General features: G+C 33.8%; 1 protein-coding gene across 1 annotated transcript in view; it reads right to left on the reverse strand.

Annotated features, from left to right (window-relative positions):
- LOC117174515 (cationic trypsin-3-like) overlaps nt 1–17745 on the reverse strand; it is a 21720-nt gene that overhangs the window by 2351 nt on the left and 1624 nt on the right. Inside the window, exons 3-5 of the mRNA XM_033363702.1 lie at nt 3881–3990; nt 3319–3481; nt 3049–3171 (exon numbers count right to left, since the gene is read on the reverse strand). Of these exons, the coding sequence (XP_033219593.1) occupies nt 3049–3171; nt 3319–3481; nt 3881–3990 (396 nt within the window). The remainder of the gene's footprint in view (nt 1–3048; nt 3172–3318; nt 3482–3880; nt 3991–17745) is intronic.

The raw sequence follows: 17745 nt of genomic DNA on the forward strand, positions 1-17745 counted from the left end.
TTACAGTTTCCAATGAGGCTCAGTCGTCTTCCCCGCCGCACCGCACTCACCCAGCAGACCTCGCCCGCAACGAAGATGAAGCCTCTTCTTACGGTAGCTTCCTGTCTACAATATTACAGCGAAAGCAAATAAATTCGGCAAATAAATACGTCTGCGACATATTTCTGTTACCTTGAGCCCTGGCAGGCAGAGTTTTTCGTGTACAGAGGGCTTTCACCTTTTACTTAGTTTTTGTCTTATCGCGTTCCTTAGCATACCCTGCAAGTTACCTGCAATCACGCCCTTTAGGCCTGTCTGCCAGGGGTTCTTGAGCAGGTGGAGGCTAGCAGTCACACATTTTCTGAAAGCACTAATTGCCCCCTACAATGTGGTACAGATTTCATTGCGTTCAGACATACCAGGTGATTATTGATTAAATTTGCCGATAAAAGTCCAATTTTATCGCACCTACGACCGACTTGGAACTGGCAGGCGTGCAGTTTCTTAATCGTCTACGTATCAGCTTTCATTTAAACTAACTTTTATCACGATCAGTTCTCAACTTCGAAAAAACGCAGTGGGATCTCGGACTAATAGGGAATAGTCTCATACACGGCGTTGCTAGCACATTTACTTTTATCTAATGGAGGCGTCTACATATGTAGCGGCTACAGTGGCGAGTCGAGCGCTCGAACCTCGATATTTCGGAAACTAAGGACCATTGGATTGAAAAAAGATACGCAACTAATGGATTTTTATGTATATTCACCCTGTGACACCCCGGTTTAATCGGTGACACACATCTCGCTACCTCTCCATGTCAGTGTTTTGAAATGTAAGCAATCTCCGCGTAGCTTAAGCAACAAGACATTGAAACACTCTAAATACGACAATACTATGCTGGAAATGGTACCCCACCGACTTGAAACAATAAAAACCTTTGTACCTGACTTCGACACTTAAGGAAAACAAATGCTACTTTCAATGAGTAATCTTTCAAATTTGTGTGAAAGATGCCGTGCATCCTCTAATTGAGAACCTCCTTGAGGACGATATTCGCCTCTGCTTTCTTCAACCTGAGTTTTAGGAGTGATTGCACTTGCTGGATAAAATTTTAATTAAGTTCCCTCATTTCTGGTGTTGAAGTTAAGAAGCAAGGCCTTACTCTGCTAAATTATATAAATAAATGCTTAATGAATTAAGTGTGCTAGTCGAATAAGCAACACGCGACTCCTAAAATGATTTAAACCCCACCTCTTCTCATAAGCGCCCTTTACATTTTTATGATATATTAGGTTAGCTAGGAAGTCTTTATCTTTGTCTTTTTAATAGACAAATATGGTGCATATATCATAGATAGTGTTCATTGTAATTTTGTAGAAAGCATTGCGAAATAAAACGATAAAAACGATAGACTTTCTGGACAATCCAATACATTCCTTGGTCCCCAGTAGTTTAGCGAGGCTAGAACCGATCGAATTACGCTAACGTCGAAAGAGATTTTGCCTTATGGTATAATAATAATAATAAAAATGCTCCGTTGCCGATAGTCTCATGGTTTGCTGCCATTTTTAGAAGTTTTTTTTCCCTTCGAAACAATATGTATCTGATATACTGTGATATACCCATAATAAGTAGGGTACCTTATTGGAACCTCAAAAAAGAACGCAACAGAAATAAATACTTAGTGCATTATCAATAACATTCAGAAACCAAATAAAACAAGGTCAGCGTTTGTTGAAAAGTCTAAGCAGAATATATCAGGGATTCTTGGACGTTCGTGGTTCCACTCCCCACTTCAGTGATACTACTCCTTACTTTTCCTTCGTGTTAAAAGTCTTGCATGATACACTGTTTACAAAATGTTTTCAAAAAATAACACCTTTAGGAAAATTATTTAGAATAATTTATTTATGCAATTTCAAGAATTCAAAAACACTGAATAATTTAGCTGTGGCATTTAGAAAAATTTATCATACGCTTGCTTCTATCGATGAAAAAGCACTAAGAATTGATGGGACGGTCCTATAATGTTACTATTGTATTTGTTACGTACCGGTGGGCAGAGTTATTTACGTTACCAGTCCGAAACCAAACCGACTCCCTTTTTAGAGTTTTCTCAGATTATTAACACTTTTGTTTAATTTATGAATTTTCTCACTATACATATTTATAATTATAACGTATATACTAATATACTACTTTGAAGTTGAGTTAAAAAATGTCTGTTTTGGCGAATCTCATTCCATTTACGAGATCCGTTATATTCATTTCAATTTTAAACATCCAAAAGAAAAAGTTAGATATCTGCAATAATCGAAACCCGCAGATTCTGAATTTTTAACCTTCTCGTAATCAATTTCAAAATTTTTGATTCTCAATCCCTTTCAGCTGGTCTACTTGGTAGCATAGTCACATTGACATATGCACACCGATTTTCACTAACCCTATGGTATACACTACTAACACACCTTTTTAAATACCTCAAAGACTAGATTTATTAGGTGAAAATAGCCTTTTAAAAAATGTAAATGGACACTTCAAGGGGAACTCAGGTATAGAAAAATAGCAGTACAGGTAGTGCTGAAGAAACATCACTAAGTCGGCACTGATCAGAGCGGTTTCTTTGCTTTTTCAGTGCGTTTTCGTCGGCAGGGGCATACTTTTCAAGTCGCGTATTTTTCTCAAAATACTTACTGAAATGAACGTACATTTTTTAGCATTATGTCCAAAACAGTTTTTTTCGTTTTTTAATTAATAAATTTAGTGTTCAAATTATTCGAAAAAATGTGTCCGTATGAATTTGATTTTTCCTTGAAGTTAGAAAAAAAATATTTGACCATTTGTCAAATAATTAAAGAGACTCGCTGTCTACAGCGATCTAATGATGTACACTACTATCCCTTAGGTAATCTAGAAGATACACTGCTTAAAATCACGCTTATTTTCCGTACATGCTTTTACAATACCTAAGTCATTGGACACACAAAATTGAAAAATTTCACTACTGATACCAACTTGATAAACTATAAAAAATTTTAAATTCATGTTTTTAATCCATAAATATACCTCTTGTTCATTTAAATAAAAGCCATATAAGTTCACGAGTTGTGCATTTTTTGGTTTATCCTTTTTCATTCCTATACGAATTGGCTTTTGCGTCGCATCGTCAACTTCAATAGGTGTTTGTACCTGAAAAATTATAAACAAATTGTAATAAATGACGTTATAAAATATAAATTTCACACTTAATAAACAGAAACTCAATTTAATAAGAAGGAGTTCAATTATTATTATTGAGTATAATATTATCTGCTGTTTTAAAAAGAGCGTAAATACCTTAATAAGAACGGCTTTTTCCGAGACTGAATCAGTATCTTTAGTTGATAAGTGAACTTCCTGGATATGGTGCCTTGATGTTTTTGTTACAGAAGGAAGCTCACTTGCTCCAGTCACAATTGCGAAATTTTCGAGTGTCAAATTCTTAGGATCATGATATTTACTAAAAACAGGAAGAATTATGAATAAGGATAATATGAATGCGTACTAATGAATTTTAAAAAATTAAGATTTTCTGTCAGTATGAAGACATTTTCTTTTCGAAAAATGGTCACTATTTAGTATCAAATACTCTAAATCTTCAAAATATTATGGATAATACTAGCATCACATGGTAAATTTGTATATTCAAACTAAACTATTATAGATGTAACTAAAAGTAAAAAGATTTTCCGTAACTGCAATTAACAATTATTGTCGATTAATATATTTGACAAGATTTATAAGCTTTAGCAAAATTTACTTTGAAAACAACTTTTTCGAATATCATTTAAATAAATTGTTGAAAGTTTCGACCTTTTATATCAGCATCAGATATGTATAATAGAAAAATATGACTTACTCTGTAAAAAAACATGCAGCTGAAGATAGGAACCACTCTTCGGTAATAATTGTCGCCCCACAATAGTCCTTTTCTGGTATTGAAAATAAAGGATGGCGTTCTACCACAGCCTACCATTAAATATAGTGTATTGTAATAATAATGATTATTTTACAAGATTAAAAATCTTTTAAGTATTCTAGACATTATTATTTAAAATGAAAATTCATAACTGGTTTTCAAACCTTTGTGATCCAACCAAATTTTATAAAACAGAAAAAATTTTATTTTTTATTTTTAGCAGAATTATAAATTTGAGATTGTGATGTAGTAATTCTATTCTCTAGTACACAGTACAAATATATATAAAAAATATAAAAATAATAGTTGATGATTTATCAAATATCTGAATAAAAAACAGAAAAAATACAATTTAAAATCTAGTTATCAACCCAGTGGAAAACTTTAACTTCAAAATAATTTTTTCACATTGAGTGGTTGTAAATAATCTTACAAGTTTGAGAATAGCTTAGAAATCAGCGCAATCGACCAGCATTCGCAAGACCTGAGTTCAATTTCCAAGATTTTAAATTTGTATTAAATTTAAAAAAATGAAAATTGATGCCACAAATTTGTCTAAAAGAAAAAAATTATTTTTAGTCATTTTTACAGTTCTAATTGTAAATTTTTTATATTATATGCCATTAAAATTAAATTATTCAAAACAAAATTTTAAATAAGAAGTAATTTTTAATTTTTAATAAACAAGTTTTGAAAAACGCTATTGCTACTGAAGGGGAAAAAATATTTACATTGGTATTAACCGATTGTAAAAATTGTAATTCATTTATTATTTGTATATCTGTTAGATATAATAATTTAATCAATTATTGAAGTCCATTTAACTTTTTTTTTAAACTTTTAATGTTGAAAAAAATTTTAATATGGATTTTAAAATTAATTATGTTTTTAATATTAGGTAATAGAAACCCAAGGACGCGTCAACTTCTTGGTACTTTTTAATTTAATTTAAAAATTAAATTTTTAATTATTTATAAACAAAGCAATTTTATGCAATTTAAATTTTGGGTATAAAAAATGACAATGGCATTGAATATTTTACTTAACAATATTGAAGTAAAGAAAACTAAACATTCATTATTTTATTTCATAATTCTCAATCTTAGCATGAAGTTTTGAATAAAAAGAAGGGTCCAGTGGCTCAGGTCAGGTAAGGGGTTTTGACAGTTCTGGGTCAAAACTGAATAGATCCGACATATTGGCCTAGGATCGCTAGTAGATACAGGATCTATCTTTGGAGACCCCTGGCATAGATGGAACCTTCCCATTGCATTTTATAACAAAATAAAAGTAGACGAAATTAAGAAAAAAGAACCTGCTATTTTGAATAGGTTCCTTGCTGCACGCGCGGCTCGCACTCCCAGGGCGCGCACCTACCTTGCTTCTTTTTGCAATATTTGAGTGAACAAATTTTATTTTTAAATTTTTTCGTAGCTTGTGTCATTCTTCTAAAAATCTAATTTGTTTGTTCTCAATGTTGTGTTTTACGAATCAAACAAAAATTACGCCTCCTATCAAAAAATGATTAATAACTAATTTGTAGACCTTTTTTGGATGCATAATTTTCGTTCATCAATGTTTTTTTCGTATCTTTCATAGTTTAATCGCACAATGGCATTTTTGATTTTTCATTATTTTTTTAAAGATTAAAATTTGACTTTTCGATTTTTTGAAAAAACACAAAAAGTTATTCTGATAGTCTTGTATTGCTTCCAAAAAGCAAAGTTTTTCTTCTCTTAAATTTTTTTTATATCATGCGTTGTTTGGCTTAAAATTTCCACTTTTGTTTGTTATTTTGAATTTTGCAAATGCTATAACTCTGATAATTTTGTCTTTGTCTAAAAAAGTCGCAGGAATAAATTGTTTGACTTTTTCAGTACTACCAATAACTATACATGAAATTATTAAAATAAAAAAATGTTCTAAACAATTTTGAAAATGCTCCAACTTTTTGAATTTGTATTTAAAGTAGCTGGCTAACAAAGAGGTCTTTTTTTATACTTTAAAAACGCTCACGAAAGCTTGATTCAATCTGATTTTTTCGAAAGTTATCATGCCAAAAGACTACAGACTACAGACAGACACCTTCATATAAAAATCGTTTTTTCTGACTCAGGGGGTCTCAAAACGTAAAGATTTGTTCACATCCGAGAAAGTCAATTTTTACATACAACTAATACCTTCTCATCAGGATGATCATTTAAAAATCGGCTAGCTACCATAGGTCATAAAATACGACCATGGACCCAGGCATCCTTAGAATATACCTCTGTCTTATGTGACTTGCCGTCTTATGGATATCCTTTAGATATTTTCATGTCCTTAAAAGGTCTTAGGATGTCCTCAAGACGTCCGTGAAAATACTTTCATAGGACAACTTTAGGACTTGTGTGCCCATTGCGGAACTTTGAGCCTTTCCATTTGGAAGAACTTGTGCGCTGAAAAATTTACTTGCGACCATATCTAAGCAGTTTTGTGGTATACCTGCATTTGTATTTTTTTCAAAATACATATTTTTATTTTTCTATAAAAAAAATTTAACAATTATTGAATTAATACTTTTCACACTGTCAAATTTGTGCACATTGTATGCATTTTCTTTGTGAAACTTTACCTCCAGAATAACTGGGCTTCCGTTTCCGGTACCGATCGTGAAAGAACTCTTTTGTGTCACGTGGTGTTTTTTTGGTTATATATAATTTGTAATTCTTGGATGTTGAAACGGGTTGTATTAAAAATTGTTAAATTGTGGACAGATTTGATTCATAATTTATATGATTATAAATTTTGAAACATTATACACCTTTCAATGGTTACAGTGCATAACTAGACCAACATTTTTTCGAAATTGGGGTTTTTACATAAAAAATTCTCAAACAATATAATACATATTTTGCTAAAAGGATTTGTTCGAAATCTCGTTTGTAATATAGTAAAATAAGACTGTTAATGATTCAAACCCAAATAGCTAACTATGATGTATCATATCTTCTTATTTTTTTCTTAAATTTTCTAGCCTCTGACATTTTTTTGAACGTAGCAGGGGTAAAGAAGAAAGATGAGAATTTCTGGAGAATTTTATGTGATTGGACTGGTAGAGACGTGGGTAGAGAGAAAGGAATGGGATAGAGGAGAGCCAAAGTTGCCAAGGGGGATAGGTGCAGGTTACAAGAGGCAGTCAGAGTAAAGAGGAAAGGAAAAGCTAGTGGGGGAATGATAACAGGGGTTAGGGTGGATTAGAGGAAGAAGTTCATGGAGAGGAAGAGGGGGATGGCGTGCAAATGAAGGCAGTACAGATAAGAGGGGTAACGTATAAGTGTGTGACTGTGTGCAATAAGAATGGGATGGAAAGGGTTCAAGAAAGGGTGGAAGACTTACTAGGAGATAGAAAAATGAGGGTATGATGGTACTAGGGGGGGGGGGGGCTTTAGTGCGAGAATTGGGTGGCAAGGGGGCCTGTACCGGTAAGGGGAGAGCTTCGAAAGAAAATCTAAGGATAAAATAATAAATAAAGAGGGGGAGATTCTAAGAGACTGCATGGAGGATAGAGCCCTGGAGGTGGCGAATGGTGTGGTAATAGGGGACGAAGAGGGAGAATACACGTATGTGAGTAAGATAGGGGTATCAGTGATAGACTATGTGATCATGAATATGCAAGGGTGGGAGGAGATAGAGAAATTCGCAATGGAAGGGAGGGTGGAATTAGACCATCAGCCATTTAGTTTGTGGACAAAGGGGGAGGGTGGCGGAAGGCAGGGTTAGGAAGAAGGGTCGTTAGGGGAGAGAATTTCATGGACGAGAGAGGCGATAGAGAAGTATCAGGAGAAGTTTGGCAACGTAAGCTTTGAGGGGGAGCCAGTGGACGAGATATGGGAGGATCTAAAAGAAAAATTGAAAGGGAATCTGCAAAAGAAGGTATTTACGAAGAAGAAACGAATGATGAAGCCGTGGTGGGATAGAGAATGTAAAATGATTAAGACAAGGGTAAAATAGAAGTACAGGAAGTGGAAGGAAGGAACCGTGAAAAAGGAGCAGTACGTAGAATTGAGGAAGGAGTTTAGGGTGATGTGTAAGAAGAAAGAGCAGGAAAAGGAAAACGAGCCGAAAGAGGAGTTGAGATGTGGTAAGACAGAAGGGGAAGTGTGAAAAATAATTATTAGTTTTAGAAAACGTAGGGTGGAGGTAAGGCAGAAGATAAACAGTGACGAATGGAGGAAATTTTTTAATGATTGATTTTAGGGATCAGATACACGGACGAGAGATGAGGGGATTGAAAGAACGAGGGAGGTAGATGGAGAGGAGCTGAATGACGAGGAGATAGAGAAGCAGATAAGGAATTTGAACAAATCTATGGTAGAAGGGCTGGGCCGGGTATAGAACGAAGCATGGCTGTTTGACACACAAGTGTAAGAATGAGGCTGAACGGGGTAGTGAAAAAAGTATGGAGGGGGAGGGATTCCCAAGTGGGTGAAGGGAGCGGTTCATCGTAACTCTGTAACATAAAGTGGGTAGGAAGAGGCAGGTAAATTAGAGAGAAATTACGCTAATGAGTATGGAGTCCAAAATATACACGATGGTGTTGGCAGATAGGGTGCGGAGGCATGTTGAGGTGAAAGGAAAATTGTCAGAGACGCAGGCACGATTTAGAGAGGGAAAAAGTACTATTGACTATAGTTATATAAAAGAGAGGGTAAAAAGGGCGAATTTGGCACATGATTTTGTAAGGAGAGTGAAATTTTTTGATTCGCTAGTGATCAGTGACTTATTTTACGGAGTGGAGGTGTGGGGGTGGAAGGTAAATGACGAGGTTAATAAGATACAGGAGAGGTATGTAAAGTGGACACTGGAGTTGGTAACCCTGCTTAAAATCACAGGTTGAAATCCAATTGAAACTGGAAAGGAACCGGTTACATACCCTTTCGGTCCTTATCCGGTTCTATATGGTTTTTATTTAATTTTTTGAGATCTATCTGGGGTTATCCGGTGCTTATCCAGTAAATGGTAATAAAAATAAGTTGTTTAAATATTCTACCCGCGCCCACCCGGTTTTTATCTGGTCAATGGAACCAGAAATTAAAATAAGGATGTACTTTTTTACCCGGTTCCTACCCGTTCTCTTTGAGGCACATGTCCACTTGTAAATTATTAAGTGAAAGTATACCAGCTACCTGGTTCTACCCTGTTCTTATCTGCCAAATGGAACCAAAACTTAAAATAGGGATGTACTTTTTTACCCTGTTCCTATCCGGTCTCTTTAAGGTACATGGACACTTGTAAATCATTAAGTGAAAGTGTACCGGCTGTCTAGTTCTACCCGGTTTTTATCTGCCAAATGGAACCAGAAAGTAAAATAAGGATATCATTTTTTACTTGGTTCCTATGCAGTCTCTTTAAGACACAAGGCACATGGTATTTCTAATATTTTAGGGATTTCAAATATTCTACCAAAATTGAGAATGACTCCAAAAGAATTAACAAAAATTTCAAGATTTCACAAAGATTTTAAGTACTTCAAGAGATTTCAACGAATTCGCAGAGATTTTAAATGGTTTCAAAGATTTCATAAAGATTTCAAGGATTTCAAAGGCGACTTGTGTTCGCAAAAAAATTTCATTTATACAAAATTTGTATTAAGTTCAGGGCACCTACAATTTTCGACCCAGCACTGTTACTTGTATTACCAAGCCGAATGTGAGTCGGGAACGAGGTGATTTAAAAAAAATGTCAAACCTATAGATATTTTTGAATTTAATTCAATCCCTGTTTTGACTTTATTAAAACAGAATATTTTCCTGTTTTTACTTTTAATTTTGAATGTTTCTAAGTCGAGTTATTAAGCACCATGCTATTTCTCACAATTCTAAAAATTCTCACCATTTAGTATATAAGGAATCTTCAAACCGCTTCTCAGCGTGATTTGCGTGCGATGCGTGTGTTATATGTAGATGTTAACGTACTATGTATATAAGTAAAGGTTAACTTAAGTTATATCAGCGAATGTGTATTTTACATTGGTATGTGTACGAATACTAATAATTATAATAATAATGTGCGTATTTATGTGCTATAATTGTGCAGTGTGCGTTGTTGGAGTTTCACGACGGGTTACAAACTTGTCGTTTTCGTATTCCGTCACATTTTTTTTCGAATGACTCATAATATTTAGTATAGTCTTTAGAAAATTTCAGAATCCTGTCTTTCAAAATGTGAAGAAATTATTCCAATCTTTCTAATATTTGACATTATGGTCCTGCTCAAATTTAATATAGTGAATTTTAAATGTCATATTTTCTTTTATAAGTTTTGTAGAACTTATATTAATTTTCAAAAGTAAATTTTTCATAGATTATTAATAAATAATATACTACTTTTTAATGTAAATATCCGATTTCTCTAAATCGTAAAAGATTATACTAAACTGTAATATCGGTTTTAACGTATTTTGTAACTAAATTTCTATAGGTGCACTTGTAAATGTTTCAGACTCTTACTGCAATCACTGAGTTCAATGATCTGGATGGTCATAAAGACAAGGAAATAATTTAATTCAGTCAAAAAATTCTACTTATTATTAGTCGTTTGTGACTACAAATTTAGTGAAAAGTTGGAAACAGTGTATTAAAACAAATAGTGAAATGCAACTAATATTTGATAAAAATGTTTACTGAAGTAGATTAATGGTCAGTTTCTTAATTTTCTTTACATGTTACTTCTCTTATTAGTTGATATTATTTCTCATCGAAATATTGTACATATTTATATCAAATTCTCACTATAAAGAAATCAATTTTTTTCATTCTTGGCTGACCCACATATAATTCGGATAGGTTTCCAATAGGAACCCATAAAAAAGGGGTGCATATTTTTGCGTTCCTGATATAATCGTCGATCACTCCAATATTCCTGACATAGTCACTAAATATTCCCATACACGTTTTCTTTTCATATTCCTAGATATTCCTGGTATTCTTGATATTCTTTATAATCTCAAATATTTTTGATATTCCAAAATATTTCGAAATATCCTTAAATATTCACAAATGTTCTGATATATTCCTCGCTTTGCTTTGGCGCTCTACAAGTTTTTAAAGATTTCAAATCACACCAAACTCTAGTTTTCAGTCACCCCGTTCTCAGCCTTCCTAGAACTGGTGGCTCACGCAGTTTCTTATGGGAGTAGGGCTAGCGCGTCTAAAGTCATTTGAAGGCAACCCCCGAAACTTGAATGAAAGCGAGAGTTTGGTGTAAAAAATATTTTCAAGTTTTTAAAAGGATTTTAACGAATTTTCAAATAATTTAACGGGATTTAAAAATTCTTTTAAAATAAAAAAGATTAAAGTTTATAAATGATTAAAAAAAATTTCAAGTAATTTTAAAGAATTTAAAAAGATTTTAGAATAATTCCAAAAAGTAGTACAAACCGGATACAAATCTTGAAGGTCCCGGATGAGAGCCATATAGAAGCCAGAGATAAAAATATCAATCTAGATAGAATCCGATCAAGGACCGGGTATAAACCGGGGGCAAGATCCAGGTACGTTTCGGATGGACATCACCTAAATACCGGGTAGAAGTTTTAAGGAACCGTATAAGACCCATGTAGCAATCCGGTAGATGTTATCTGATCCCAGATAGAACCCAGGTCCAATACAGACTACAAACCGGATACAAATCTTGAAGGTCCCGGATGAGAGCCATATAGAAGCCGGAGATAAAAATATCAATCCAGATAGAATCCGATCAAGGACCGGGTATAAACCGGGGACAAACCCCGGGTCTAATTCCAGTAGCGTCAGATAAGAACCAACTTTCATCCATTTCTTGTCTGGGTTCTATCCGTCATTTTAAGCAGGGAAGGATTACGCTGAACTATATTGGCAGGAGGGAGACAGGAATAACGAATTTACGGATTACACCAGTTGTTTGAGCATGTAAGTATGAGGAGTAATTTTTGGAAGAGGGGAGATGTAAGTTGGTAGGGAGTGTTGGTGGAAGAAGGAGAACAGACGTATAGGGGTGCGAAGATGGAGTATTTTAGAAGAAATGGATTGTAGATGGATGAAGTGAGAAGGTTGCATGAGGAAGGAAGGTATATGAGTTGGTTCCAAAAATGGCATGGAGAAAGAGGAGGCAGAAGGAGAGGAGAGAATAAGTATGTCAATGTTTAACAAGAACTATGTGTGGATTATGCTAAGGGAAAGGGCGCAATATTCGTGTGATTAAGGAGAGCAAGGAAGTCAGGAACTTATAGCGAGGAACTGCCGCGGAGGCAGTGGCTGGCAATGCGAAGCATAGCGAGAAAAAAGCGACATACGTGCGAGGTGAGGCGAAGCGAGGACAGCGAGCGGATTAGATATAAGGTGTGAATGGATGTTAATTCTTAAGAGGTAGTTGTAAGAAACCCAGTGGACACAAAGTTTGGCGACGTCTTTACGACATCGTTACGACATGTTTACGATAACTTTACGACATCCTATGTCCATGTCGTTAAGGTGTCTTTACGATATCGTAAATAGGTCGCATGATATGACGATGTCTTTACGACATCGTAAAGATAGCGAAACGACATGGACAAGTATGTCGTAAAGTTGTCACAACCGAGCCTTTTCCATTTTTATGCTCCTGTCACTTTGAGATTGTAAACTTTTATATTATGTTTCTCGAAACTGGATTTTTTTAATCATACATTTTATTGTTTTAATTTAGAAACACTTCAGCTTGGGAGAAAAGTTTTGTTTTATCTTCAAATGGTGATTTCCATTTTACAGAATGTTATTTCGTTCTCCTGAATAATTCCGCTTTTGTTACTTATCTTGTTCTGTACTGTGGACCTTCATTTGTGAGTGGCATTGAAAATGAAAAGATTGCGATACAAATACAAAATAACTTTGTCATTTGGTTGAGAATAATTTAATTTTGATGGCATAGTTCTATCATAGTCTATTGTTTGGTGCCAAACGCCACACAGTGCGGCGAATTAGAGAATTCGGGTTCAAAATCATCCAGAGCCTACTATTTTCATCTGATTCCATCTTTTTTTAATTAAAGCTAATTAAAGTCTGAAGAGGTCTGTCGAGGGCGATTTTGCTAAAAAGGCTTTGTTTGTTTGTTATTCAAGTTGAAAAATGCAAAAAAAAACCATAATTTTTCATAATTGAGCTGCCTGTTATGTATCATTCATTGATTTTACAAATTTATGAACAAATCGATTATTGCTGTACGTTGAAGCATGGAAGTTCTTTTCATCATGTTTTTCCCCGCGAAATCGAGTGAAATGAATGTTTCGTTGAAATTAAACACTAAGGTATCATTTTTTTTATTGTTATAAACTAATTTCATAAACAAAATTAATAAATAAGCGCCTCTGTATATATAAAATGCATTTTTTATGTGCAATCATCAAGTTTGCTTTCAAAAATGAAAATTCCATTATAGAAATGGGCAATCAAAATATTTACCATTGTTATTTACCATTGTCAAACGTCAGTTTCCTCCATGAGAATATTAATTTAGGGATAAAATGAACAATTATGCACAAAAATGGATTTTTTAAATCAAAGAGTGACCGTTTAAAGCATTTCTTAATCAGTATTGTTTATAACAATGGTAACTGTTTTGATTGTCCACTTCTGTCATGGAATTTTCATTTTTGAAGGCAAGCCTAATGATTGCGAAGAAAAAATTAATTTTATACATACAGAGGCGCTTATTTTTTAAATTTTCTTCTAAAATTTTTTTATGACAATCAAAAAAAATTATACTTTAGTGTTTGATTTCAACTAAACATTAATTTCACTCGATTTTGTGGGGTAAAACGTGATGAAAAGAACTTCCAGGCTTCAATGTACAGCAATAATCGATTTTGTTCATAAATTTGTTTATAACAATTGAACAGGTTGCACGAACTTTATATAAGTTATTAGGGTTTGTTGATTGTTTGTAAGTATATCAGTTTTTCTCCTCTTTGAGGTAAAATTAATTAATGCCTCAGAACAGGCAGCTCAAATATGAAAAATTATGGTTTTTTGGCATTCTGCAACTTGAATAACAAACAGACAGAGCCTTTTTGGCAAAATCGCCTTCGACAGACCTCTTCAGAATTTAATTAGCTTTAATTGAAAAAACAAGATGGAATAGGATAAAAATTATAGGCTCTGGATCATTTTGAAACCCAAATTTCTAATTCGCCGCACTGTGGGCCAGTAGTGCTAGAATTGTTCATTTTTTCGGACTTACAATTTGACGCAAGAAAGAAGTATGTACAGAAGTTACTTCAACTTAAAAAATAAACGTTGTTAAAATAATTTTTAAATTTAAAGAAAATGCTCCTATTATTAGGCGAACTTTTGAAAAGAATATTTCAATTTTTTTTCTCACCTGATCTTATTCTTGGAAACATTCTCTACGAATCTATCTGGATACGTTTTTGCTTACCTTTTATTTAGGAATTATAAAGTCATTAATTTTACAAACAATATTTTTCTTAAATACATTTTTGTGAGTAAAAACATACCAAAAACATTTCTAGAGAGTCCATCAAGGAATAATGGAAATATTTTCCTCAAGCTAAAAATTAATCTTTAAACTTAAGATAACTACTAAATAGTGACGACCTGAAATTGAAATTTAGTTTCCATTTAAACAATATGAACATGTATCAGTACATGCATAGTTTTTAACATGTTATATATTAATTTTTTATCTAAAATACCGCAGTGCTCAGTTCGAGGCTCAGTTTCATTGATGTTAATTTCAATTTTAAACTTTTCAGTTTTCAAAGTGTCCATTTTTTAATGAAATGGCTAGGTGCACAGAAATTTCCGCATGAATTTCAGGACGAAGGGGCTGTATGTACCGATATTTTCGTATAATTAGCTGGATGTTTTTGGTACATGTAGTAGATTGTTAAACTTCGAATTTTTAAAACTTCATTTTCAATCTACCACATTTTACTTGGCCCAAATTTAAACTTTTGAAATTAAGAAAAAAATACTGAACCTTTTCTTTAAAGTCTTACTCTAAAAATTGTATTCTTCTCTTTGCTAATACGAAATTCATTATTATTTTTAGTTTTGCAATGCTTATTATTCTTTTAATTTTTCTTTTGTATCGTTCAGGGGGTGTACAATTTGAACCCTTCACGCCTCTCTTACAATTATTTATTAAATATATTTGGCTAATTGATAGCTTAATGTATATTTACTTATAGCTACCAGATAAACCATTTTAATAACAATTTCATATAAAGTTAAGTTAACAAGATAACAATTTTCTTTTGAATTTATAAAAATTCAAAGAATTGTAGGAAGATATGACGGTTTAAAAAGTAGAAAATATTTCATCAAAAAAAATCAGTGGTATCTAAGAGAAGGATCAGAAGTGCCCCGCTCTCTCGCCCCAAATATATTCCTGCTTTTCTTTATGTCTTTAAGTTTAATGCTTCAATTCAAAAGACGAAGTACTCAAGAAATTTACTGAAGCTAACAGAAGATATTAAGTGAAAATTTCAAGGACATTTTCCTTGCATTAAGTTTTAAGTTCTTCGTTAGAATTTTTGATTTTAGAATTTTTCAGACCATCCAGATACAAATTATTTTTAAGACTTTTAAAACAGGCACTAGAAATACTTTTCTGAGGCTTTGTGGATTTATACGTTTCGAGCAATTTTGCTTCGAATCATATATACTTTGAAGAGACCATTTTTTGACTCCTCATATATACAGGAGCGGTTCAGAAAATACGTAACGCTTTTTGCTGAAAGTTTTAACCCCCCCCCCCTCAATCTATCACTTTTCCTATATTAAGTGTACGCAAGTCTAAAATAGGCTTAACGCTCGTGGTTCCCCACCCCCACTAAGGCGTTGCGTATCTTTCAACATTATATAATTAAATCCCCAAGATTCGCTATTTTTAGAAATTTATCAAGACTTTATTTTAGGAGTCAGAAACACTCCCCTAAATTTTAATAAAAAACAATTCCTTCTGTCTCCGCATCGTAGATATAGCTATAAATAACAAAAAACGAAGCACTTCCTCAAATTTGAACAAAAAATTTTTTTTTGAGATTCAAATTATCAATCAAAATAGTTCAAAGCATTTCGATTTATACCTGTATAGCGAGAATTTCATAAAAATATTTTGTACCCTTCCCAATTGACTTTGAAGTTACAAAAAATCGAAAAAGTATACTTTTTCGCTGTTTTCTTAGATTAATGGTAAATTTCTCGACAATTTGACCATATAATGTGTGATATGCGTTAATGAGAAAGTATTATCAATACACGGGAAAAATTCGTCCGTAAAAAAGTCACGAACTTGTAGGTAGTTCCAATTTCTTACGAACAGTTCCTGAAAGTTTTAGACCTAAATATTAAAAGGGAAACATTTTATTTGTGCGATTTAATTTATATTTATTTATAAATTCGCCCAACTCCGAGGATTTGAACCCGCGGAACTGCTGATTCGACAGTTTCCAAATATAAACCATGAATGCGTAAATGCGCGTAGCCATCGAGGCTCAATAATGTAGGTACACTAGCCATCCAACAAGACGACCTCCGGTAAGACGATCCGCTCAACGAAACGACGGCGGGAGCCGTACCTCTATCCTCTCCACTTTCTTCTCTGCAATGCACACGACTTAATGTTTCTCTAAACATATAAGTTCACTCTACACCACACACTCTCTCAGCGCAGAATAGTGGGGACCCCTCACACCGTCGTCTTGTCAGATGGTGAAAGTCCCGCGTTCGTCGTCTTATTGGACGGCTAGTGTATAATAAAAATTCTAGCCACTCATCCGACGATCTCAAACCACACATACGCGTGCAATACGCACCGAGCGTGTCGGTGTGAGTCTGTGCGTGCCACGTAAAGACTACGTAAAGATATTATAAGTCAATTTTTAAGTTATCGTGTTCACCAAAAAGTGTGACATCCACACACACACAAACAGCCGGGCAATTTCTTAGAACATTGTATTCCCTACTGAAAATTCCTATACTGAATATAACTATAACCTATAACTGAAGAATCCTATATAGGATTCTACATAGGATCATATATGTTTCACCTATAGGTGCCACCTATAGGAAATGATATAGGATCCTATATAGGTACCTGTATAGGACACTCCCTAATAAGGTACCTAAAGGTACCTACCTAATGGTACCTCATGGTACCATATGGTTTCATAAAAGAACATATACAGGATCCTACATAGGATCCTACACATGAACCCATATAGGATCCCTTATAGGACCCTACGTCTTTTCCTATAGGTGACACCTATAGGTGAAACTTATAGGTTCCTATGTATGATCCTATATAGGATCCTATGTAGGTTCCTGTATAGGAACCTATATAGGAATTTTCAGTATGGTTATACGTTTTCAAATTGAGGAACGTTGAATTAAATGAATTCAAATTTTTTGATAATGTTACTATTACAAAGCGTCCTCTACGAGAAAGAAAAAAACAACATTATCGACCCGTGTTCTCCTCTACATCGTGATCCATCTAAGCAATTGGTAAATAATTTCACGAGAAGTCAGTAACAACAGACTATCCATGCATTTTGCAGCAATTTTCAAAATCTTCAAGAATTTTTAAGATTATAGATTTTTAGTGTAAAAAATGAAAATTCTTCAATCGTGAAATTGTTCAAATTATTCAAGATAATGAAAATTCTTGCAATCTGTTTTGAGAATACAGTCTGTCAAGTTAAAGCGTGGGTGGCTTTACTCGCAGTCGGTAAGGTGTATCGACATGATTTTGGTGTCAAAATATTAAGAAGAGCTCCCTCT

The sequence above is a fragment of the Belonocnema kinseyi genome, chromosome 1, assembly GCF_010883055.1.
Source record: "Belonocnema kinseyi isolate 2016_QV_RU_SX_M_011 chromosome 1, B_treatae_v1, whole genome shotgun sequence".
Lineage (NCBI taxonomy): Eukaryota > Metazoa > Arthropoda > Insecta > Hymenoptera > Cynipidae > Belonocnema > Belonocnema kinseyi.